Raw genomic sequence first — 26,685 nt, 5'->3', positions numbered from 1 at the left:
GTTGCTGTATTGGCCATTTAACAAATGCAAACAAAAATCCATCAGTAATATCTTTATTGGCCAACTGAAATGCACAATATACTGGTTGCAAACTTTTGAAGCTCCATGGTCTTCTTCATCAGGCAAGATGTTACAAACCAAACAGTAGTAGAAGAAAAAAATTTGGAGATCATAGAATCATAGAGTTGGAAGAGACCACGAGGGCCATCCAGTCCAACCCCCTGCCATGCATGAAATCTAAATCAAAGCATCCCAGACAGATGGCTATCCAGCCTCTGCTTGAAGACCTCCAAGGAAGGAGACTCCACCACACTGATGTTAGTCAGATGCCTGCAGTCCTTAGTAAAGATGGTATACTCGGGAGGACATAAAGATGGTATACTGGGGAAGATATATTTTGTACAGGCAGGCTCTTCCTCCTTCTGGTCATGCGGCAATAGGGAGATTTTCAAAGTCCAGGAAATTTGAAGCCCATTTCCATCTCAACAGGGACCTCTCTTTTGCAATCCACTATGGACTTTATCACACATGAGGAATTTCTCTTAATTTCAAATGAAAAGAAAGTGGGGCCAGAATGCATTCACATGAATTCGCTAGTTTAGCAAATTTACGTGAATGCGAATTGCATTTGAACTGGCTTCCCATTGCCCAAAAATAGCATGCCATTGCCCAAATTTGTGTGTGGTAGTCTATCACGCAATAATGTGAAACCCCATGATTGCGCTCGGACTGACTTCCCATTGCCCGAATTTGCATGTAGTGGGTTATCACGCAATAACGTTAAACCCCATGATTGCATTCAGATTGCCATTGGACTATACTTTCAGTTTCCCTTGTCTGATAAACTCCTTTGTCTCCATTCCAGTGAGGTCACAGCTCCCAGTGTTTTTCCAGAATTCAAGTCCCATCATGTTCATTCTGAGTGTTTTGGAATATGTACCCTTCCATACAATCCAGACAATTCTGACAATGTTGATTGAATGGTACCTGAATTCTGGGAGCTGCATTTGGTTAGAAATGGGGGGGAAACACATCAGCTTTTCCACTATATCTTTCCAGTGTTTGCTTTTGCCTAAAATCTTTCTGCTGCTATTGCTGTTGCTCCTCCTGCTGCTAATGCAGTCCTAAAATTGTTTATATTTTAATTGAGAATTGCAGCTGCTCTGATCATCGTCATAAAACAGAAATTACATTATTCATGTGTTGCGCAAAACAGAAGATTGTGATCATATACCAAAAATGTTAAATTGCATAATTTTGATAATGTTGAAAATTAGTTTTGACACATGATGAGGGGAAAAGATTGCCAGGGACTAAATATTTTTTCATCAAGTTGGACTATAGTAGCTTTTTGGAATGTGATGATGTAGAGGCAAATCCATCTTGCCAGAGATTTGTGTGATGAACATCTCAATGTGCATTGGAATTTTCCCCCATGCCAGGGGAATCACTTCTTCACATGGTTTATGATTGTAAGGTGAAAATAGCCAAAATTATAAATTAGGAAGGAGCATGTCTTGGAAAAGCTGCTCTCACATGTTTGTGTTTCAGGTAACTATAACAGATTGGATTAAAAATAAAGGAATTAAAAAATAAAACTGCCAGTGCAGAGCTACACTTGGGATATTGTATAAATTTCTCATCATGTCATCTCACAAATGATATATAGTATAGCTCAACAACATTCAGAAAAGAGCAGTGATCAAGCAGCTGAAGAAGTTTTCTTGTGAGGAAAGAGTACAGTGTTTGGGGATTTTCAGCTTATAGAAAAGGCATTTAGAATCTAGCTGGTCTTAAAACTAGTTTCTTAGGCTGCATTTGTACTTCAGAAATAATGTAGTTTGACATTGCTTTAACTGCCTTGGGTCAGTGTTGTGGAATTCTGAGATGTGTAGTTTTGTGAGATATTTAGCCTCTTGTCAGAGTGTTCTGATGTCTCAACAAACTACAAATCCAAGGAATCCATAGCACTGAGCCATGGCAGTTAAAGTGGTATCAAACTGCATTATTTCTACAGTGCAGAAACAGCCTTAGTTTTCATATTGAACAACCTGCAGTTTAAATAGTGTTGTAATGAATGAAAGTTTCAGTCTGTGTACATGTATCTGAAGTGAGTTCCACTGAACACAGGACTTATTTATAAATAAAAATGAATAGCACACAAAACCATTTTATATGGTGAAAGCCCAGGTGGATTATGAAGAACTACACATCTCTCCAAATTCAGTGAATGGGTGGCTGCAAATGCAGTTTATGTATAGTGTGATGAGCATTGGGATGAACAAATCTCAAACTTCATATATCACTAATGGGTCTAAATTGGTAGTAATTAGCCAAAAAAGTGAGGACATTTTAGAAAAATACAAATATTTTATTTATTTAGATTTTCCCCTTTCTCCCTGTATAGGGATTCAGTGTGGATGACAAATGTATCTGTTGGGCAGAGTGATTAGATCAAGAGATCTTATTTTTACTCTTTTTGTTATAATAGTTGGATATTCCTTTATCCAATGAAGCTGAATGGTAGAAAATTCAGGAGAAGAAACTACATCTTTATATAACATGTTGTACTGCAGCCACTCACTCACAAACCATAAGGTTGCGAGTTCAATACCAGCAAAAGGGCTCAAGCTCGACTCAGGCTTGCATCCTTCCAAGGTCGCTAAAATGAGTACCCAGATTGTTGGGGGCAATTAGCTTACACATTGTAAACCGCTTAGGCAGTGCTTAAGTGCACTGATAAGCGGTATAGAAATGAACTTGCTATTGCTATCCTGTGAGTGGCATACACAGGTGGAAGTCAGCCTTATGTCTGTGTGTTTGTTTTTGGTTAATGCAGAAGTTAGTATTCCCTTCCTCCCTCTGTGTCAACCAAAGTCCTTCCAGAATTTCTGCAGCTCATCCTCCACAGCCTAGTAGAAAGTGGACAGAGATGAACAGATCAGACAAACATCTTGCTATGACAGGAGACAAAATTTAACAAAGAAATACACCCTAAGAAATAAAAGAAATGTGGGTGGGTTAGGTGATAGGACAATGTTAGCATTCAAAGGATGTTACTAATACTCCTCCAATCCCTGGCACTTGTCCACCCCTGTGATAGATGGATCTTTGGTCCAACCTAGTACAGCTTTTCTTATGTTCTTATATTTTTTGTGTGTATATGATTTGGATTAAATGTCCACAATCTATTTGCAGGGATATGGCAGGAATTCCATTTGATATATGGCAGTTCATTTTCTTTCCTAGATTTTAAATTTAAACAAAACCTATTTACTATAATGATTTTTCTCATTATGATAAATTATTTGTATGCAATAATCCCTTGATAAAAGTTTTATTTGCCTTACATTAAAGCATTCAAATATTCATTGTATATAATGTTGATGATTTTTGGTATTTGAAAGAATGTTTTATAATACCACAAAGAATTGGCTGAATCACTCTAAACTAACTTCCACAGCAAAATGGAAACTTTTAATACTCTTGCATGCCTTTTGGCTTTTGCTTCTTTTTTGTGTTTAACTTCTGAATTCCTCCTTTTAGGATTATATGAGTGTAAATGACATTAGCGAGCCGTATGGTAATTCCACGAACATAACCCCTTCCACTCAGCCCCCCACTGCTGCTGAAGCTGTTCCCACTGAACCTTCCACAGCTGGCCTGATGAGCCAGCCACAAAATAAAGAGGTTTGTTTGAGAGACATTTCCCATTTTGTATGCCTTCTGCATTCACCATTTTGTAATCCTGGTGTTTTCAGGTTAATTTTAAAACTGCATTTCTTTCTTTTTCATAATTAAAAAGATGTCATCATTTAAAAAAAAGATTTTCACATAAATAAATAAGCCCTATTTGAGAGAGAATAAGGTATAAGTATTGGTCACACCTACTCCTGTATTTCTCACCAGAGAAAGGAAGCAGAAATTAGCTATGAGCGATATGAATGGGCAACCTTCTACCCTCTGGTTCCTAGGAAATAAGACCAAGGTCAGGATGATTCCACATTCTGATAAATATGATACCTTCCAACAGGACTGACTTCAGATATTTTCCTGCCTAAAGCATGGAAAGTCAAGGTGCTTAATATCCAATCACAGCCAGCTAATTTTGGCATCTGAAGTAGAAAATCCCATTCCCATGGTTTGTGTTTAAATCAAAAGATGTGGCTGAATTGCTGTGCACAACACAGACACACACACACACACACACAATAAAGTCATAACCATATTTTATAGAATAAAGGTAGAATCATTTTATTATTAATAGATACAAATTAAAGTAAATCTTGCAAGTGTTTTGTGAAAAGTTTTGTTTTCAATCAAAGTGAAGACTGAACTCAATCAATGTGATCTGAATCAATGTGGCTTCAGTCTGCTACCAACATCATTTTTATTACTTTACTTGAGAGTCGAGAGGATGGGAAATATATTTTCTTGTCTAAGAAATAATCTTAGGAAAACAAGTAAATCTTGTGCTGCTAGAAAGGGCATATTGCAACGAGTGCTACATGCCCAAATAGAAAGTAGCCTGAACAAAGAGTCATGCTCCTAAATTTTTCCTCCTTCTCCCAAGTATCTGGGAGGAGGAATGAACCAGGAATCCATTCCTCATTAGCTTATTTCTGGCTTGTCATTACATGCAAACCAAGAATCTTGGTTTAAAATTAACTCTAGTTTGTTACCAAAGCCAGCTTCATAACCTGTGGTTTGAAAATAGCTTCGCAAGCAGTTGTTTAGAGTTTATTTTAAAACATGATTCCCAATTGTCACATAAGAATAAAATAGGAATTAGGCAATAGAAACTAGATTATGGGTTGCACCTTTTACTACAACACTGATGAAAGATTGGATACAGGGAATGATATGATCTTGTTCAGCTTGTGCTTGTAATTCTTATTCATTGTTTAGTGTCAACTATAAACCTTCACAGTATCTGTTAACAACACCAGTTGAGTTTCCGACACCAAATCTTAATCAAAATGGCTTAGCCTCAAAAGGAAGGTAGAGAAGCTTACTTAACTTTTTTTAAAAGTAAGTTTTTAATTTCACATATTCATACATTTTAATTCATTTTTGTTGCTTTGGATGCCAAGTGTAGTTTACCTTATTAGAATGCCAAAGTCTATAACGTCCAGCAAAATGTGGGAACCTGTTTATTCTCTCTGGCTGTCTCTAAGCTGTTCATAATACTTCCTGCATCTGACAAAGTGAGCTCTAGTCCTCAAATGCTTGTGCCACAATAAATGCATTATCCTTTTTTCTGTTTGCAGCTTGTCTGTTATATTTTTTTTATAAAATACTCTGAATATAATTTCTTTCTTTCCTATCAAGCTAAGATCATCTCTCTGTTCTGGATTTGTGTTTCCTCACTCCTTTTCTCCTCGCCCTCTTGCACAACTTCCACCAGCCCACTGGCCTGAGGTCAGGGCTGCAAATGTTGAGCCTTTTCCTTTACCTGACACACCACCTCCTCTTCCAGCTAAGAAACACCGAAGGCAATCACAGGTAACATGCCTGAAAACAGAGAGCCTTGATGAAAGCGTGGTTAACTTTGCATGGACTTTCCTTTCCCAGCCTGATGGAGTGCATGCAGAGTAGCCAAGGCTGAAGCTAAAATATTACCAATAGGCTGTTTGGCAGAGGCATGTCTATATGGGCTATTAGCAGTGGTTTTCCCCCACCCTCATTTTGCCCTTTTCACATGGGGCAGGGCCAGAAGCTCAATTCAGTTGCAGGTTGTCTACACATGGGAAGGGCAGTCCTGCAGAAAATCAGGGCCATGCCATCCTTAATCTCTCCCTTTAAAAAAAAACCCTGTGTCTTGCTCCAGATCTTCCCAGAAAATCCAGCCCACTCCAAAGTAACACTGGGTGATGTCTCCTCTGTTGGCACAAGTCACTACAATTTGCCCAGCCATGATACTGGCTCCTCATTATTGACTATGGAATGATTCATGGCAGCAGCAGGTGGCATAGTGGGGCACTGCGTAGACAGCCGCCCAGTATTGCTCCAGAATGTGCAGATAACGGGGGCAGCCTGGAGTATTCTGGCCAGTGTAGACCCACCTATGAAGAGAATCTTGGTAGTGGGTTGAATCCAGTACCTCACTCTCTTTCCCTTATACAGTGGGCCCTTGGTATATGCGGGGGATCTGTTCTGGACCCCCCTGCGTATACCAAAATCTGTGTATGCTCCAGTCCCATTTGTCCCAATTGGGACGAAAGTTCCTGCCCCCCGCCTCCCCTCCCTCACTTCCCTCCTCCCTCCCTCCCTGCCTCCCTCCCTTTCCTTCCCCTTACTTACTTTTAAAGTGTCGCGGTGGTGGAGGCCAAGCCTTGACTTCCTCGCCGCTGCCGTGAAAGGGTGCGATGGCGGTGCTGGAGGCCTCTTGGCCCCCAACAGCACCACCACCGGACCTTTCCCACGGTGGCGGTGAGGCAGCAGAGGCACCGCGCCGGAGGCCTTCAAGGCCTCTAGCGCCAGCATCCGGCCTCCTCCATGCCTTTGCCGCCGCAGAAGGTCCGGATACCGGTGCTGGAGGCCAAGAGGGCTCCAGCACCGACACCCGCCCCTTCCGCGGCGGCAACGGCGGTGAGGAGGCCGGGTGCTGATGCCGGAGGCCTTAAAGGCCTCTGGCGCTGCTGTCCTCCGCGCCTCCTCTTCAAAAAAAAAAAGGCGCGGAGGTGGTGAAGAGGAGGAGTGGAGGGCAGCAGCGCCAGAGGCCTTCAAGGCCTCCAGCACCGTCACCTCACCCGGCCTCCTTGCCGCCGCGGAAGGGGCGGGTGTCGGTGTTGGGGCCCTCTTGGCCTCCAGCACCGGTATCCGGCCCTTCCGCGGCGGCGAAGGCATGGGGGAGGCCAGATGCCGGCACTAGAGGCCTTGAAGGCCTCCGGCGCGGTGCCTCTGCTTCCTCACCGCCACCGCGGGAAAGGCCCAGTGGCAGTGCTGTTGGGGGCCAAGAGGCCTCCAGCACCGCCATCGCGCCCTTTCACGGCAGCGGCGAGGAAGTCAAGGCTTGGCCTCCGCCACTGCCACCCAGCTTGCCCCACAGTGGAGGCAGGGGAGGCCAAGCAGCCGTGCCGACACTTTAAAGGTAAGTAAGGGGAAGGAAAGGGAGGGAGGCAGGAAGGGAGGAGGGAGCGGAGGGAGAAGGAAGTTGTCCCCAATGGCAGCGTGCGTGCACGTGCGCCACCATTGGGAACAATTTCCCGATTTGCCATCCACGGATGCTCAAATCCGCGGATGGCAAATCCGCGTATAAGAAGGGCCGACTGTAATTGGTAGCTGGTATACATTATCCAATATATAGGAGGAGGGAAGTAGTCTGCCAGCCCAAACTGTTATTTCCCACCCTTTTTTAAGACAATAAAACCTTTATATGGCATGGAAATATAACAGAAGTAATACTTTAATAATGTCATTTGAGAGGAACATTTGAGCCTATGTTAGTCTACATTGGTGAGTGTTATCATAGCATGAATATTAACAATGCATTAATTTAAAATATGCCTTAAGGAGATTATTTTGGGTTGCTTGTGTTTAAAATAAACCACAATGTATCACAATATCAATGTAGTGCATTCAAACAAATAACTTTGCCTTTACATTCAGACAGTGTTACATTCAGACAATGGTTGTCATTATCTATAATTTTTTATCACGTTTTCATGTTCAAAATGCTTTTCAGTTATTTTATTGTTTGGAAGTTTTGTATTGTTTCTAACTCCTGTAGATGTTGTTTCAAATCCAGTGAAACTTGTTCAAGGAACTATACATAAAAAAGAGAAATACTACACTTTTTCTTTCTTACTGTTGTTATTGCTGATTTTATTATCATTTTTATTTATATTCCACCTTTCTGCCTAAAATAGCGACTCAAAAGTAACTTACAAACTAAAAGAAATGCAATGTTACTAAAACATACGAAATGTTGACATTAAGCTGTCAATAACATCAAACCCAAATTAAAACATAAAAGTTAGAAATAATTTTAAAAATAAAAGCTGTTTAAAATACTACAATGCCCTGTTAAAAGCTCTTTTATTCTTTTTTATACCGTGGACTCTTGGCATCTCCTGGGTTTGGTTCTAGACACACACACACACACACACCATGAATACCAAACTCTGTGGGTGCTTAAGTCCCATTATATAAAGTGGTGTTGTAAAATGGTGGGCCCGTACAGACAGAACACAATAAAGCTGCTTTGGGTCACTTTGGAGGGATGTTATTTAAATGTTGCATGTGTCCTAAGAGTCCGGAAGCTGTACCAAAGCCATGCTCCAGTCCTAAGGACTGGAATGTAGCTTTGGTGTGGCTTCCAGACTCTTAGGACGCATGCATCATTTAAACAGCATACCTCCAAAGTGACCCAAAGCAGCTTTATTTTGGCCTGTCTGTACAGGGCTGGTGTCTCTTAGATAAATAGGAAAATTTGCTGTTTTGAATTTATATAAATAAAAACTATAAATAAATCCTGTTATTTATATATTCTTAAAAATATTTTTCAAGCCTTAGATGGTTGAATCTGTGGATAAAGAGTCTGTGAATACAGAGGACAGACTCTATGTATATATAAAGTTCTCAACAGCCTGTTGGAATTTTTAAAATATCTCTGACTGCTGACAGAGAGCAAGTAGGGGACCATTTAACCCCCCCCCCCCCAAAAAAAAAGGGAGATTCAGAACCTAAGGCTAGCTGCCAAGAAGGCCCTGTCTTATTTTCCTACCAGATGTCTTTGTGGAGATGGTGGGAATGAGAGACACATATCTCCTGAAGATTTCAGGGCCCAGTCATACAGTCTTTCGGCCTCAATCCAAGTTTTAAAATTATATATATATATTCATATATGCAGAGGGATTTTCTAATGGCTATTATAGCCTGCAGAATGCAGTATAATCACAATAGAATTTTAATGTATTTTACATTTAAGCGCTTCCGAAATCTGGAAGAGAGGAAGAAGCAGCACAAAGAAGGCCCATATATGAGTGATACTTTGCCACGCAAGAAAACAACTCCTTCTGTATCGCCACATTTCAATAGTTCAACTCTTGGACGAAGTGTCAAGGTAAGCTGTGTACAGCATATCTGCATGACATAAAATTATAGTTTGTCAAGGAAAGGTTGGAATTCTGTTTATTGTTATTTGGCTTTGTACAACTTTCTTCTTATACTGCAGCTATGACTGATTAGCCTCAGACATTACTAAATCCAGAGGTGAAGTAGAAGGTGGAGGTGGGATACCTTTCCTACTTTCTGCTGATTGGAATATCAGAAGTGGAATTTGTATGTCTCCCAAGGCTCTCTAGGAAATATACAGGCATATATCTCAGTTAATAAAGCCTCTGACCAAGAAGCCCCTTTTTGCAAAATCTTTTTTTACGTCTTCACCACTCCCCACTCTTTTCCTCATCCTCTGTCAAGTTATCAATTTTTGTCTTTTGAAACTTTTAAATTAATTTTTAAAATAAACAATCTAATTTACAATTAATATACAGTCAACGATAAAGAAACGGGGGGGGGGGGGGGGGGGGGGGGGGTGGTGGAGAGGGAAGGAAGGAAGCAAGGAAGGAGTGTGAGAGAGAATAGCAAGAAAGAAAAGGAATACAGTCTTTGACTGCCCCAGTCCTGATTGCAATTAAAAGAAAAAGAGAACACAGGAGAAATATTCTATTTTTCCAGATCCAACTAAATAAACCTACTCAATAATAACCATAGCCACAGATTATTAGATGTCTTGTTGCTCAAAAAAATAAATAAATCCATAAATGATTTCTATTCTTTCTTTCTTTCTTTCTTTCTTTCTTTCTTTCTTTCTTTAAAGGTCTTCAGTTGACTTATCCTTTAGAACTCTTGTTAATTTAGCCATTTGGGCTAATTCAGCACTCTTAACAATTAATTCTTCCATCACCAGTACTTCTGTCCATTTCCGAATTTGAGCAAACAATACTCTTGCTACTGTTATATCAAATAAATGATCCATATTTACAATGAAGTTCTTTATCCATAATGCCCAACAAAATCATTCCTGGTAACATTACAAAATATAACTTTAATGCTTTTAAACTAATATATAAATCTTAGACCAATAACTTTTCACTTTCTTACAAGTCCATCACACATGAAAAAGGAGGCCTTATTCTCTTGAGACCCCAACATTTGAAACCTTCTGGACCATTTTTGACAGGTTATTTGGAGTTAGATACCATTCATATATCTTCCTTTACATTACTACACAAAGTACACTAATTTTGTTTATTTGCATGTTACGTCCAAAATTTTGGGCCCACTTTATATATTCTTTTACAGGTTCATCTTCTGTATCTGGTTTCAGGGCCTGTATGCATGGGCCAAAAGGGCCATTCACCCCCTGGCCTCATGTCTTCTATGAACAATGCAGGCCAATAGCCCCAGGCTGGAATCGGCCAATCTGGATGCCGATCCAGCGGTCCTGGACTGACCTTGACCCAAAGAATCCTTAGTGCAAGTCAAAAGGATATGCTGTTTGCCACAGGTTTTGTGGAAACTGTGATGACAGCAGGGATACCATAAGGCCCCATGCGCTCCTTACCTGCTGCCACTGCAATGTCTGTGACATTGACCAGGGGTACCTGTACATGGGGGTGTAGCCAGCTGCACCATTTCTGCCCTTATGAGCTTCAATGAGGGCCTTCTGAGAACACATGACGTGCCATGAAAAGGGTGTGTGGCAGAAGCGGCTCCATAGAGCTTTGGGTTGTAAACACCTGCCTGTCACCACACTGGTCCAGGGACGGACCCCGGTCAGAACCAGAGGATATCACGAGAATGGCCTGTAGTGTCCTGCCCATCTGCTCAGTCCCTCAGAAGCCATTTATATACTTTTTAAAAAATATATATAAATTACATAACTCTAAATAAAACTCACTGTATGGCTGCATTTCTCTTTCTTGATTAAATCTGTGATTAAGTTGCATATACGCTAATGAATTAAGATCTTTGCCTTCCTTAAGAATCTTATGTCTTGATTTTAGTTTCCAGCTATCTTGTTCACAATACAAAAGTTCATAGTGCAATCATCTGCAATTTTTAATTCATTCTTTCCTTTAAAAAAGCATCCTATGGTGAGGTAGTTAATATTATTAGCTACTTCCAAAATCCTTCACTGAGCAGATATGAATAACAGAATGGGCATGAGCAGATAAGCCTTCCTCATCAGCTCTTCCAGCATGTTAAGAAAGCATAGATCTATAAATGTGGCCACCAAAGTAGAAATCATTTAAAAAGTAGAGCCTGAAGAAATAAGAAGTCATCCCTGGATGCATTTTGGACTACATGTTTTTTTTTTAAAAAAAAATGTTTCCTTATGCAGTGTTTTCCTGTCCTTGTTTAATTTGACAAATGTGCATAGAGCTTAATTTTGAATAAAAAGTTTGCTAAAACATATTGAATTGCTCTTCTTTTTTTCCAGGAATAGGAACATGTCCCTATTTTTTTTCATGTTATTTCTACTGCTGGTACCAAATTTTCTGTTTAAAAAGTAATGTCTGAGAATATACAGTGGTGCCTCGGGTTACGAAATTAATTCGTTCCGCCATTCCTTTCATAACCCGAAAATTTCGTAACCCGAAACACTTTTCCGTTAGCACTGGAAAGCCTATAGCTGCACTTTGCAGCATTTGAATTTCGCGCCGAAATGAATTTCGTAACCCGAAAAATATTTCGTAACCCGAAACAGTTTTTGCCAATCCAACTTTTTCGTATCCCGGAAATTTCGTAACCCGATCATTTCGTATCCCGAGGCACCACTGTATCTGTTTTGTTAACTGAGTTACACCTGTATAAACTCCTGATGCAGAGACAACTTGTGAATTTCACCCAAGAAGGAAGACGGAATCTGTGCTTTCAGTATCAGAATTAACAAATTGTACAGAACAAAGAGCAAATCAATTGTAACTGACATGGATTTAAAAAAATGTTTGACTAAAATTGCATATTTCTAAATTGTAGGGTCATCTCCCACTTGGACAAAGCAATAGCTGTGGCAGTGTACTGCCTCACTGCTTGGGAACTATGACCAAAGAGTCTGAATCAAGAAGAACACATAAAGGTAAGCTGATTTACAAAATACCTTCATACACTCATGAGCACTATGATAAGAAGAAATCTCATTTCATAGTAATAATTTTTTCTACTGAATTTGACGGCTAAAATGTATTTATTCAGCTAAAGTGCTTTTATGGCTCATAATAAGTTTTGATATAATTGTTGCAAGCTTTGGCCAAATTTAGAGACTGTTTGATTCTGCATCTATTTAGATACAAAGCACACTGACATGGTTCTGTTGTTGCATAAGGTGAACAATCCCAACTGATCAATAGGTTTTACAGTATAATATATTCCTGCTGCAAACTAGCATGATGTAGTAGTAGTTTAAACGTTGGACTATGACTCTGGAGATCTGGGTTCAATTCCCCACTCAGCCATGAACCTGGATGACCTTGGACAAGTCACATGTTCTCAGCCTCATGGGAAGGCAATGGCAAAACCCCCGTTGAACAAATCTTGCCATAAATTGGAAATGACTTGAAGATGCACAAAAACAGCAATAATATTTCTGCTGAGAAGTAAAACCCATTGAATTCCCCAAGACTTAATCTCAGGTTAATCTACATAGATTCCAGCCTTAGGCTGATTAAAAACAATACTTCATAAGAAGAAATTTGCTAATCAAGTGTATTGTCATACCAAGATTTACTCACAAGTTACTGCTTTCTTGTGATCTCTCAACATATGTGGGGGTCTGTTGTTTCACATCACTGCACATCAAGAGGATTGTTTTTAAAAGAAACACTGTCCTAACCATGGAATCCTAAAAAGAAATCCTAATGAAGGCCTGAAACACTCTGGCCAAAAAAGTGGCTTTTGGCTTCATTGGAGATGCACCATTTATACGACACACATCTCCAACACAGCAGAAGCACCAAGGCCATGCACTGATCTTTTAGACCGGAGCAAAAAGGAGCCGGGATAATCAGGCTCTTGGTGGTGTGGGTTGAAGCTAATGGCCATGGTCACCTTCGGAGCAGTCCATGCAGTCGCTGCAGACCCAATCTACTTGTGTCTGGAGTAGCCTTGGGCCACGCTTTCCTGGCCATCTGCTATGCTCCAATATTTAATCAGAAAGGTCCTGCTGAATTCAGTGGGACTTATTCCAGGCATGTGCATAAGATTGTGTATAAAATATACAACCTTCCATTTTCAATAATATTAGTCTCAAAGGTGCTACAAGGTCCCTTTCCATACTGATATTGCAGAAATGCCTTTCCTTTGAAGTAGGTTTCACTGAAACTACATAGACTAATTTTAGGTGGTGCTAAATTATTTTTATCTAATTTTAAATGGGTTCTTTTAATTGTTTTTGTCTTTTAAAAAACAGGAAAAGGCAAAAAAGGTATGAGAAATGTTCACTGTGTGCTTTTACTGGTTTCTTTTTGTGATTGTAACTGATGAAAGGGACACTGTCAAGTCATGTTGAATCAACCTGTGTAGAAATTCTAAAGTTCCTCCTACATAGGAAACTTCTGGGATGACAGGAAAGTTCTTGTAGCACACTTCAGGCTATCCTGGTCTTAAAGTTAAATGTAAAAAATTGCATTACAGAGAGAATGGGGCCAAAATAGTGGGCTTTGTCCTCACTGTTTCATCTGATTCTTTCAGCCCTCTCAGTAAAGCTTATGGCAGTTTAGCCAGCTAATTTTTTGCTTAACTCTGAAGACCCTAGCCTCAAATATTAATTTTCATGTAACTTCCCTGTTGTTGATGTACAAACTAGATTATTTGCTTTATTTAGAAGGACACAAATCCAAGGTGTCTGTTTGTACACTGGGCGGTACAGCCTGGCCAATACATTTACTTGCTCATGCCTTAATTACTTGATGTGTATCAAAAAATTTACTCTTTTCCAATTTAGGAAAACACTTCCCTGCCTGAAAATTATTCTTGGGCTGCCTGGAGAACTATTTTCATGATTTGTAGAGCTGCTCTGGTTATGAGGAAGATAACTGTCCTGTATAGTTTTGTCACATGGTTGTTTGAAAGATATTGTGAATTATGTAAATTGCTCTTTCTTTTAAAGTGCTTGCCTTTTCATTCCCCAGAAGGGGAGATATTGGGCAAAGATTATATAGCTGCAATACTCATACATACAGAAGAGGCAACAACTACATAGGACAACCAATCCTATTGATGAACATTTTATTTCTTTCAGAGTTGATAATTTTACAATGATTTTAGAAACTATGTTAGCATATGCAGAGATCAGAGATTTGATAGGCAAATGGTTCTGGATCACTGTGACTCAAAATAATCAAGGCTTCATTTCAGAGAATATTTTAAAAATTATGTATCTACTTGACCGTGTTCCTTTCACTAAAAAAGAAAACCATCAAGAAGAATAGTTGTGATTTTGACAGTCTTCTCTTACTGCATTGCACTGACAAACTGAAATAACCAGTTGCTGTTTTATATTTCTGTTCTGATTTTCTTTATATTTCTGGCAATTGTGTTTGTGTTTATCTAAAATAATTTAATCCAGTTTGTTTTTCTGTCAAATGTAGTTCTGCATGTCTCTGAGGATTAATGGTAAATTGAATAGAATAATATAGTTTCCTTTGAATTAGTAGTGTGAGATAATAGTGGACTGTTTTGTGTTTAAGTATCTCAACCTTTAGTCAGTGTCTCTGTATTTCTGTTCCTAATTATATTCAGTATGCTTAAGTATATTCAAGAGTGATGGCTGGGTGCAGATTGAAAGCTGTGTGATTTAAATAATGATCACCAAAAAGTATGACTAGGTCCAGATCAAACCCACTGACTTTTTCATACCATTTTTCAAATCATAATTTCCCTTTTCCCTCTTCCTTTCCACTTTCCATACTCATACTGGCAAAATCTGCAAAGATAAGTTGTTGTTGTTTTTAAGGGTAGTTGTTTTAATCAGTTCTACACCTATTACACTACTCACTACTCCACACTGCACAATTTTGGGTGCTATGTGTCAAAAGTTGTGATAGGTCTATTATCACCTAGCCTCTAAACTAGCAGTGCAGAACTTGGAAATGTTTGGAAGCTCAGATTGCATGTTCAGAAGCAGTATACCACTGTATGCCAGGTGCTGTTGTTGAACAATAGAGCTGTGTGATTATCTTGTGAGAGTTCAGATGCCTCTGGATAGTTCAGATGAATTACCCCCAGATTATTAAATTAATATATTAATTATATTACATTATATTAATAATGCATAAATAATATATTAGTGACTCATTAAATTATCTTGTCTACCGCACTTTCTTCACTGTCACTTTTTTCTCACTCTGTCTTAGGATGCTTAATCCATTTAGTTCTCTCCTTATTTATTTTTACTCCATTTGTCTCCAGTGGCTAGGAAACTATCTTTCAATGCAGAATTCAAAATTTATCTATAGTAGCTGGCAGGCTACTTACACTGGCACACTATTGCCTGCACTAAACCCAGCATGGTGAACCGTTCTGGAATAAAAATTATGCCAGTCCATGTATGATTTTTCAGGACTCCTCTCCCCTTTCTTTTTCTCCCAATGGTAGATATTGGCACACTGGCTACTCTGAATAAGGAGGTTCAGCCCCTACAGTTGGGTTAGTGGAAGCTGTAAAAATAGTTTCACTTGCAGATGCTGCTGTCTATCTTTTGCTTCCTAAACTATACTCACAGTAACTCAGAGTATTGTTTCTAATGCTTGCACAAGTATGCTCTGTGTGAGTGTTGAAAGCAGGTAGAATATTTACTTCTGTAGAAAAGGAACAAGGGAGAATCTGTGACTAGTGGAACAAAGAATTTTAGAATCAAAATAACAGTGGTTCATTTTGTCCAACAATTATATTTTCTTTTAGGCAAAAACAGAAATAATGTTTCCCTTAGATTTTCCCCTTTATAATGAATATTTTTCTTTAAGTAGTACTATTATTATGCTTACAAACTGTTTGTGTGCTTTAGTTATTTACTGTACATCTTTTGGAAATACCTGAAGCTGGCATACTTCAGATAATTTTAATTTCTACCTGAATGTAAAGAAGAACTAGATGATTGCCAGCATGTAGAATACTTCAATGATCTCATTTAGATTTTTAACCAAAGGTCACAAAATGATAGATTGATCATAATTTCTTTCTTTCTTTCTTTCTTTTTTCAACAAACCCTACTTTTTTAAAAGGAACAATTAATCATTCCAAAAGTCCAAGTAATAAAGGTAATTTTAATCAATTGTTGCGAAATGCATTCAGATAATATTTTCCATAACTCTAACAAAAAAGGTGGATAGCATGATTGTCTTGTGTGTCACATCATACTATTTCAATCTAAATTGCACTGTATTCTAACAGAATGAATTTATCAAAGTATAATCTGCATTTGACACTTCTTAAGGTAGTCTATGGCCCCATTCCCACTGAGCTATAAATCGAGTCAAGAATCGGATTATATGAACATCGGTCCCATTTGAACTCGCATTCGATCCTTGCTTAAGGAAAATCGTTCCCATTTGAATCCGCGTTCGATCCAGCTTTGATCGATTTCTCTAGCTAAAACCTGAATCAGCGGTGGATAACCCGGGTTATATCCTGACTGCACTTTTCCAGAGATTTTTTTTTTTGCAGCTGGGGCAAACTAATGGGAACGACGGGTGTCCAAATCAGGGGAGGAGCAATGTTCAAGGGGCTGTCCCGGGGGTGTCACCAGCTTTGTTCTTTCCTGGCATTCCCAGCGCCATTTTCTCTTGTTCACATAGCCTTTCTCTGGTGGTGTGTAAAACTTTTTTTTTTAAAAGAAGAAAGTTAAACTGGGTTTTTTGGAGAGTGAGGGGAAAAGAAAGGAAAGAGGGGGAGAAGGGAGGCTGGTTAAAAAATTTTGTGAGTGGAAAGGAAAAAGAGAGAAAAAGCTGAATGTGGCTCTTGCATCCATCCTTGTTTCCTTTTTTGAGACAGAAAAGGGGTGGCTGGCTGCTGCATATTGGGGTGGCTTGAAGAAGAAGGGGGGATTAGATGTCACTGTGATGTCTAATCGCCTAAGTGCTTGATTGACAGCTTAAAAAACGGTCCCAGAAAGGCAATGGGAATGGGTAACAAAAAAATACAATGCATCAAAATACAACGGAGAAATATCAATGGGAACGAGGACATGGGTCAAGAAAAACTGAGTCCGTTTGCTCCCTTTTGTAATGGGAACGATGGATCTGATTTTGAATACAATTTGAATTATTTTGATCCAATCCAGACTCGCAGCTATATACAGTTGTCCCTCCATATTCGCTAGGGTTAGGGGAACAAGACCCCTGTGAATATGGAAAAACCGCAAATAACAAAAGCACTGTTTTTACCTGAGAGGACACCTCTCTGGGAATCTCTAGGTCCTCCAGTGCAACTCAGCGGTCAATGTCCAACATACACTGACTATAGAATGGCACTGGAGTAGCTACAAATGGTCTTTCAGTGCAACTTTTAGTTAAAGTTGACCACAGAGTTGCACTGGAGGACCTAGACAGTCCTAGAGAGAACATATTAATGAAATCCGTGAATAATCAAATCCACAAATATCAAAGCCACAAATATGGAGGGATGACTGTACATCGCTTTATATGCCCAGTGGGAATAGGAACAAAGATACTCCCCTCCCATGCCCCCTTTTCTTTACTTTTCCTCCCTAACAAGCTGTGAGTGGTTGATTTAAAATGGAAATAAAAGACTCCACACTCATTCTTACAGCTGCACCAAATGGGGAGAAGGGAGTAAATATTCTTGGGATGGGCCCAGGTCATTCTTGTAACTCATTCAGAGTCTAAAATCTACAATTTTGGTCTATACCTCCCAAAATCCTCTATCTATCTTGACCAAAAAGTGACTTTTCCAAGCTCTTTAACATTAAACCATAAGGCAGCCCACTGATGCATTCAGGAGACATAATAACTGATCAGAAGTATGTCAAATACTAGAAAAACCTGCAAGATGTCAGTTTTCTGAGACTATACTGAGGGAGAAAGACTAATAAAAAGTTGCATTGCTTGAATGGAAGAGGGTTTTAATCTTGTGGTTTTCATTTTAGAGTATTTACTACATAGGCAAATAAATGAATATCTTGTGTTGCTTATTCTAGGTTATAACCACCAACATATATGTGAAGATCAAAGCCAGAAATCTCCTGAATTCTACAGCAGAACTGCCTCTGAATCAAATGTATATCTGAACACGTTCCACTATCCTGATCATAGTTTCAAGGACCATGCCTTTGACACTCTAAGTTTAGATAGTTCTGACAGCATGGAAACCAGCATATCTGCCTGTTCTCCAGATAATATTTCCAGGTAAATTGCAGTAACGTTTAAGTTTTAGCAACAAATTCATCATAAAGGACACATAATATGTGATAGAAGACCTTATTCAGATTCATCAGAAAAACATTTTCTTCTTGGTTGCATCAGCAATCTACATTTTGCTGATTTCTGGGGCTCTGCAGAACAATATTTTTTTGAGCATTTTGATGTAGTTTCTTTAACTGAACAGTGGATAAGAAAGAAAAGGAGCTAAATCATCTGCAGAGAAATAGCTGGCTATGAATCTTCTTCACTGTTACTCAGAAACATCCTTTTCATCAAACGGTTGAATGGTTTCCTTTGAAAAATAATTTTATTCCTTAGCTTGTCATTCATAAGAATTGTAGCAGTAAAAGGTAGTGGTTGAATTGCTGTTTTTGTTCATCATTGCCCATCCTTCTTTCCTTTTGTGTTTTATCTTACAGATGGTAAAGCGGAAGGCAGAGTTTTATGGTGGTCTTCCCCACCTTATTCTGGAAGCCACTATGAATATGTTTTTCAATGGAATTGGATATTTTTAAAAATAATAATAATATAGTACATTAAATTATAGTGCATAAGCTGGGGAGTGACCCTCAACTGTTCTTCTTGTTAAACAATTGTTTTGTGATGTGCTGCTTTCTAGTCCTCTGGACATGTTAAATAGATTGGAACAAATCCATATCCATTGTCAGATTATTGACAGAAAAATATATAAGTACATACATTCACAGTACTGAATTATATTCCCATTTTTATTGCTTATAGTGCTAGTACATCAAATGTTGCAAGATTAGAAGAGATGGAAAGACTTTTGAAACAAGCTCATGCTGAAAAGACACGACTGCTTGAATCCAGGGTAATCTGTCTATAAAAATGAAAATGTGACTGTCCATCTGTTTCCATCTAGCTCCCAAACCATAAAACATAAACCTCTAAAACTTTCCATTCATACCAAGGGAACCCCAAGGTTATGCATCTCAGAGTAATTGTTTTAAAAAAAAGATTAAGTTGAATTTTAAGTCTGTAACCTGCAGTATCACACCATGTCACTAGGTGGCACAGGGTATTTCAGATACACTAAGCTCTTTCAGAAAAAGCAGTCTGCTGAAGAGTCCTGTTCAAGACTAAAAGGTGTGCTTAAGCAAGAAGACTTAAAGTTTATCTTGCAGCTCATTTGGATTGGGGCTATGGAAAACAACACTTCATTCATGGTCTTTCTCATATTTGAACAATGCAAGTCCCAGTGCTGTCTAACCCATTTTGCATGTTTCTAAATTATCTGGAAAGATTTTTGTTTTGTAGTATAGAAAAATTGTCAGATGTTACCAGTGTTAGGTGCATATGCACAGTTAGGTAATTTTGGATCCATCAAGCATTGTGGAACCCTCATTCCTGGAAGAGTTGTAACTCTTGACTATTTGCATTCCATGTTGCTCTTAAAGCACAGGAGCTCTGTGAGGAAAAATGGTAAAGATGCCATGATATCCTGGACTGTAAAAAGTACAAAGGATTGAAGAAAGCTATTTTTAAAACAACTTGGAAAGAAGTGTTTCCTAGACTGCTTCCACACAGCAAAATTAATGCAAGTTTGGTACCCCTTTAACACTCATGGCTCCATCCTATGGAATCCTACCTCTGAAGATGCCAGCCACAGATGCAGGCGAAACATCAGGAATCAATTCTGCTAGAACACAGCCACATAGCCTGACCCCCCCCCCCCAAAAAAAACCCATTGCATAAAATTATCTTTAGGCTATTTGTATAAGGTGTATATGAAACAGAAATTAATTTCATGTTTAGACATGGATCCCATCTCCAAAATATCTCATGTATATGCAAATATTTCAAAATTTGAAAAAAATTAAACAACTTCACCCTAGTATCAGGCAGTGCAAATCTGAATGTGAGAATTCCAGGCTATTGTGTAAATTTGTAAATAATGTGTTTGAAATTATCCTGTTCTTAACCAGGATAATTTTAAAAAGGGCCTATGTTGTGGTTCTTACAGGAACGAGAAATGGAAGCTAAAAAAAAGAGCATTAGAAGAGGAAAAGCGTCGTAGAGAGCAACTCGAGAAAAGATTGCAAGAAGAAACTAGCCACCGACAAAAACTAATTGAAAAAGAGGTTAAGATTCGTGAAAAACAAAGAAATCAGGTATGTAGCCTTCACGTGGAAAAAACAGGGACAGAATGAGACAGAAGGCCTCCTTGAGCGCCAGTTCTTTTGAGAGGCAAGACAGAATTGTAATAAATAAAATACAGTTGGCCCTCCATATCCACAGATTCTTTATCCATGGATTCAACCGTCCATGGCTTGAAAATATTGAAAAAATATATACATTCCAAAAACCAAACCTTAATTTTGCTATTTTACATAAGGAACACTATTTCATTATGACACTGTATTTAATGGGACTTGAACAGCTACAGATTTTGGTATTCAAAGGGGTCCTGGAACCAAACCCCAGCAGATACTGAGGGCTACTGTATTAGAATTAGAGAGAGGGAAAACAGAGAAACCTAGTTGCAACTATGCCACTGCAGAATGCCTCTAATTATTTCAATGTTTTATGGCAGGAAAAGTCAAGAGGTTGAAGTAGGTAGGGCTGGGCTAGTATTAAGCCTAACTCGGGCCATGACTCCCCATACCACAACATACAGAGTTTCCCCGATTCACAGAGTGAACTCTCCCCCCCCCCTCTCTCTCTCTCACACACACACACGCACGCACAATCTCACTGAGAGAGTCTTCTCCTTTGTGCATGCTGTCTTTCCTATCACTGTCATGGTCTCATCTACTGTGTTTGCAAAACACTGTTTATATTAGGTGGATGGCATGTGCATTCATTCCTTCCCATCATCCTCCCCAAGAAGATCACACCTCAACTTGCTGAACAGCTGGGTATGACATGCAAGAGGCATTACCAAAGTTTGTCTCCAGTCACCGTACTAAATACTTTCAAGGCTTGCATGCACCATGGGGAATGCCCCGTATGCTGTGTGTGTGAGATGTAGTCCTTTCCTTTGAATGAATGACATGGTGTCTTGAGAACTTGAGGAAATAACCTTCTTGAACTATAATGCTAAAGCCCTCCTGACAGCATGGGCCTAGCATGCAGTGAAAAACAGTAACTTTACAAATGTGAAGTATTTATATCAACATATTTGCTTTGGAAAAGCCTTTTGATGCTGAAATTGCATCCATACATCTATATGGCAGTTCCCCATGTCTGAATATCCTAAAAAGAGTGCAGAAAATCCTGACACCTTCCTGCCAGTGGCAGAAAAGTTAATTGTGTCTATTGACTGCCTTAGATTGGTTTATAATTATCTAGGCCACACTACAGCGGGCCAGTGTAGTGAATCTTGGGGTCTATGGATACCATATAAGTCATTTGTTGGATAAAACAATGTCATACATTAGAGTGCTAAAACAGAGATCTTCCATATTCTGTCTTACTCAGTGCCCAGGTGCCAGTCATATTATATGATAAATGACAGAACTACTTGGCAACAATTTTGTTGTGCAATTTGAAACATGCCCATTAGAGTGATGTATCAACTGTTTTTCAGTAGTAAGCACTTAGCAAATAGACCTTCAGTTCAATAGTCATGAAGCAGGACTGACCTTTCACATTATAATTCTACAAGCTTGAGATGTAACAATATTGAAATTGGACTGTCTGCATAATGATGGATGCTCCAGTGTTTTATAGGAAATGCAGTCATCTGAGGATAACACAAGAGTTGAGAATTTGTTTGTTGAGAATAAGATTGAGAATACTGTATATACAAAATTGTAGGAGTACTACCGTAACTAAACTAAACATGTGGAAGCTGGAAGCCTTTCTAAATAGATAAATATAGCCAATAGAGGATGCTGTGTTGTCTTTCCTTTCTGTATTTCTCAACTGATTGCGCAAAACAAAAGTGGACAGGAAAAAAGCCACTTGTGGGTGAGATGCTTCCTTACATTTTTGTAAAAGAGTTAGCACGGGGTGAGGGGCAATTCTGATAAGGACTTTGGGATTGGATTAAAGCTAGGACAAGTCAATATGTACCTTTGTATTTTACACTTCTGGATAGGATATACCATAGGATATACCTTTAAATGGTCATGTGTGAATTGGAGATTAATAATTTTGGTACTTCAGAGTTTGTAAATATGTACTCTTTACTCAGTAGTGTATTCCATAGGTTTATTGCCAAGAACAGGATGGGTAAAATTTTCACTTTTAGATGGGAATTTGGTTAGTAAGTATCATCTATTAATGTCATATATAATGCTAGCTGCTTGGCAAATCAGTGGGAGATGGGAGATATAGATAGATATCTCCTAGAAATACTCGATCTTTTCCTAAAGAAATCATTCATTTGCAATTTTTTACACGGTGCAAAGAAATTATGTTTCATGCTGGATATTTCGTTTCAGATGAGAAACAAAGAATTAATGCTCATATTTATTTATATTTGTTCTAATTAGTCTCGACCCCTGACTCGTTATTTGCCAGTGAGAAAGGAGGATTTTGATCTCCGTGGCCACATAGAGACTGCTGGCCACAACATAGAGACCTGTTACCATGTTTCCCTCACTGAGAAGACCTGCCGAGGCTTTCTTATTAAGATGGGAGGCAAAATTAAAACATGGAAAAAACGATGGTTTGTGTTTGACAGAAACAAGAGAACATTTTCTTATTATGCAGGTGAGTTGTACATTGTGCTTGAACGGGGTTCCTTCTATTGCTTGGATATTAATGTGTGTCAGTACTGTTGTATCATTTCTGCAACTTGTCATTTAAGTAGATTTGTACTGCTGCTTCGCAAATTTTTACCGTTCATATATTTTGTACAGTCAGAGTTCCTTAATTTCCTAGTTCACTTAGGGCCGGTACAAACCAAAACAGTATGCCAGCTTCAGGGTGGTGTGGGGGCATAGCGTGGCATTTCACTGCTTCTTTTCGAGCTGGAAAAAAGGCTGGATTAGGGCCACAGCATATGGTTGCTGTGGCCCCGATTCGGCGATCAAAGGGACGGCGTCAAGCCACCTCTTTAGGGCCATCTGTTTCAGTCCTTAGTCACTACTCATATTTCATTTACTCTCCATTATTTCGTGGCTTGACACTAAAAGCATAAATCAGGCAATTGAACTAATGACCCGATTATATAGCATCCTTTCCTATCTTGTCTGCAGGCATGGATATGCCATATGAGTGTATGAACTTATTTGCAGCCCAAAATAACCAATGGTTTTCAACAGCAAACTATGCTTCATATAGGTTTAAATTTACTATTCCTTAAAGATGAGCCAAAGCTAACAAAATGAAATTCAACACAGAGAAATGTAAATTCTCAACACAAAGAAATGTAAGGTACTGCACTTAAGGCAGGAAAATGAAATGCACAGATATAGGATGGGGGACACCCGGCTGAACAAGATTACATGTGAAAGGAATCTAGGAGTCCAAGTAGACAGTTGAACATGAGTCAACAGTGCGATGCAGCAGCTAACAAGGCCAATGCGATTTTAGGCTGCATCAATAGAAGCATAGTGTCTAGATCAAAGGAAGTAACAGTGCCACTATATTCTGCTTTGGTGAGGCCCCACTTGGAATACTATGTCCAGTTCTTGGCACCACAATTAAAAAAGGACATTGAGAAACTGGAGCCGTGTCCAAAGGAGGGAGACTAAAATGGTGAAGGTCTGGATGGCCATCTGTCGGGGATGCTTTGATTGTGATTTCCTACATGGCAGGGGGTTGGACTGGATGGCCCTTGCAGTCTCTTCCAACTCTATGATTCTATGATTCTATTCTATGATTCTATGATATCTCTTTCAAGATACATGCAAATGCCATATGCAGTTCTGTACATATTTTACTGAACATCTGAAACAATTGTCAGGCCCACAACTGAAAAATTAGGGCTAGCATGTTGGAATCCAGGCCTCCACTTAGTGTGTTTTCAAATCCTAGCAAGTATAACAGGAATATACTGCAGTTTCCCCCCACTTCTTCCCTTTTCTACTTATCCACTACCATGTACAACATGCCTGGAATATACACTAGAACCTATCAACAAGAGAGACAGATAACAGCATATGGAGAATCCACAACAGTCTTTATCTCCTGCTGCAGCAGGGAACTAACTAAAAGACAGTTTAGCTCTTGTTATGAGAAACTATTTTTGTGACTTGCATTTGTTCCACGTTTCTGTATCATCTTCCTAGTTTGTTAAAAGTCCATTAAAATAATCCCTGTTATTCCTTGTCCTAAGATCTTTCCCTGGTAATAGTATTTCAACTCACACTTAAGAGTAACACTTCTCAAACTACGATTAGGGAAAGTCATAAGTACTTCCATGTAAACTGCGGAGAACCTAGAAATGGTAATAGGCTTTTGAAACCACACATGGTCTATATTTTTCCAAAATCTTCTTTGCTCATATCAGGACAAAATAAATTGTCCAGAGGTGACAGCATCATTTGTCCTGCTTTAGAGAGAGACACCAGATGAGTACTCTGCATCTTCTAAGTAATCTATGGATCTTGTACACACTGAATTGGTGCATTGTATAACACTGATGAAAAAAATAGAGGTTCTCCTATAACAATTTGTAAATGAACATGTTATTCCCATCTTCAGTTTAGTCCTGGAAAAAAACATATTGTTCAAGCTAATCCTTTAATCCCTGTAGTGGGGTTTTCATCTCAATACAGTTTCTTTCCCTTATCACAGACAAACATGAAACTAAATTAAAAGGAGTAATTTATTTCCAAGCCATTGAAGAAGTCTATTATGATCATCTAAAGAATGCATATAAGGTAAATAAAGTGTTTTTTAAATTTTTTCCTGCATACTTATTTTATTTTATTCTATGAATTTTATAGATACTTATATATCTGTGTATTTAATATGAAGATACTTTATACTTGGCTGAAGTAGGCTTGAAGAGTGAAAAACATGCCTCTAAAAGTCTGCAGCATGGAATTGCACTTGTGATGTACTCCTGAGGTTCCTGGGAAGGTGTCTGATCTCCAACTTTGAAGATGGAGAAATGGAGGGAGAATTAGGTCTGGTACAGATTGGCGCTTTGCGATGGCCTGGGGCCGATTTTAGGGCCCAGCCCTGCTTAGTCCATATGTGCCCAGCCCTACTTTCAACACCCGTGCACCATCTTGCTGCGCCCCCATCCACATGGGACATGCAACAATGCAGGGACATCTGAGCGCACAAATTGCGCTTGCCGGAAGCATTGTTGTCATGGCATGAGAGCCATGACGCCCTTCAAAAGAAGCAGCCTCCCTTTTAGGGAAGACGTAGGTGCTGTGCTGTGCAGCTGGTGCAGTACCAACGAGGAATGGAGCCACCGTCTGTATCCCCCTTAGTTTCAGAATCTTGCTTGCAATTCCTGTGGAAATTTTGGCAGCTCTTCCCTCTCTAATGTCAGTGCTTCGATTGCAGGTGGACTTTGCAGTCCCCCACCACTCCCCCAAATTACCACTTCATTTTTTTAAAGTGTAATTTTCGGGCATTCCCCCTAAGCCACACAGAGAGCTCCCCAAACATGTGAGAAGTACCATAATCCTATGAGCATCTACCAAATTCTTCCATTTTCCTCTGCAGTTGCTCTCAAAATGGTGACAGGAAGTTGCAAGACATTTTGCAACCATTTTGAGAGTGATTGCAGAGGAAAATGGAGGTATTGGGGCTTGTTGTGGGGTAGGGTGGCCTGCAAAGTGTCAGGAGGAATTGGCTCCTGGCTCCCATGTTGTTGCCTTGATGTAAACCACAGGAGCCTGCACAGATTAATTTTGGACAAATAATACTGTAGTACCAGTGGAAATTATCCCTCCACTGTTACATGGAGACTTTCATATATTACAATAAACACAGATACATAGAGGGTAGAACCACCATCCTGCTCTGCCCTCTATGGTAATCAGCAGAAAAGATTTTTATATGTGCAGAATTGTACTTCACAACAGTTCAGAGAATTGAATTTATTATTATGGCATACAGCCAGCATAAAATAATAAAATGTTTACAAAAATTACCTTACATCCAGTTAGAAATATGTAACAGTTGAGAGAATGCAAGCCATTCTGGCTTCACCTGTCCCACAGATCATATTTATATTAACTGACTGTGTTTCTTTCTTTCTTTCTAGAGTCCTAATCCAGTGCTTACTTTCAGCGTTAAGACTCATGACAGAATATATTACATGGTGGCCCCATCACCAGAAGCTATGCGGATATGGATGGATGTCATAGTTACAGGAGCAGAAGGCTACACCCACTTCATGTTATAGAAAATGGTGCAAAAG

At 39.1% G+C, this 26,685-nt stretch overlaps 1 protein-coding gene across 1 annotated transcript in view; it reads left to right on the top strand.

Annotated features, from left to right (window-relative positions):
- The window catches only part of LOC121917242 (pleckstrin homology-like domain family B member 2), a 91,134-nt gene extending 64,449 nt beyond the window's left edge, over window positions 1-26,685 (top strand). The window contains 10 exon segments of the mRNA XM_042443004.1: window positions 3,547-3,690; window positions 8,933-9,067; window positions 11,989-12,088; window positions 18,164-18,371; window positions 19,128-19,218; window positions 20,371-20,388; window positions 20,390-20,518; window positions 22,847-23,066; window positions 25,098-25,183; window positions 26,530-26,685. Of these exon segments, the coding sequence (XP_042298938.1) occupies window positions 3,547-3,690; window positions 8,933-9,067; window positions 11,989-12,088; window positions 18,164-18,371; window positions 19,128-19,218; window positions 20,371-20,388; window positions 20,390-20,518; window positions 22,847-23,066; window positions 25,098-25,183; window positions 26,530-26,670 (1,272 nt within the window). The 3' untranslated portion in view covers window positions 26,671-26,685.

Source organism: Sceloporus undulatus, unplaced genomic scaffold (assembly GCF_019175285.1).
Source record: "Sceloporus undulatus isolate JIND9_A2432 ecotype Alabama unplaced genomic scaffold, SceUnd_v1.1 scaffold_13, whole genome shotgun sequence".
NCBI lineage: Eukaryota > Metazoa > Chordata > Lepidosauria > Squamata > Phrynosomatidae > Sceloporus > Sceloporus undulatus.
This window is presented reverse-complemented; position numbering and strand designations above follow the sequence as displayed.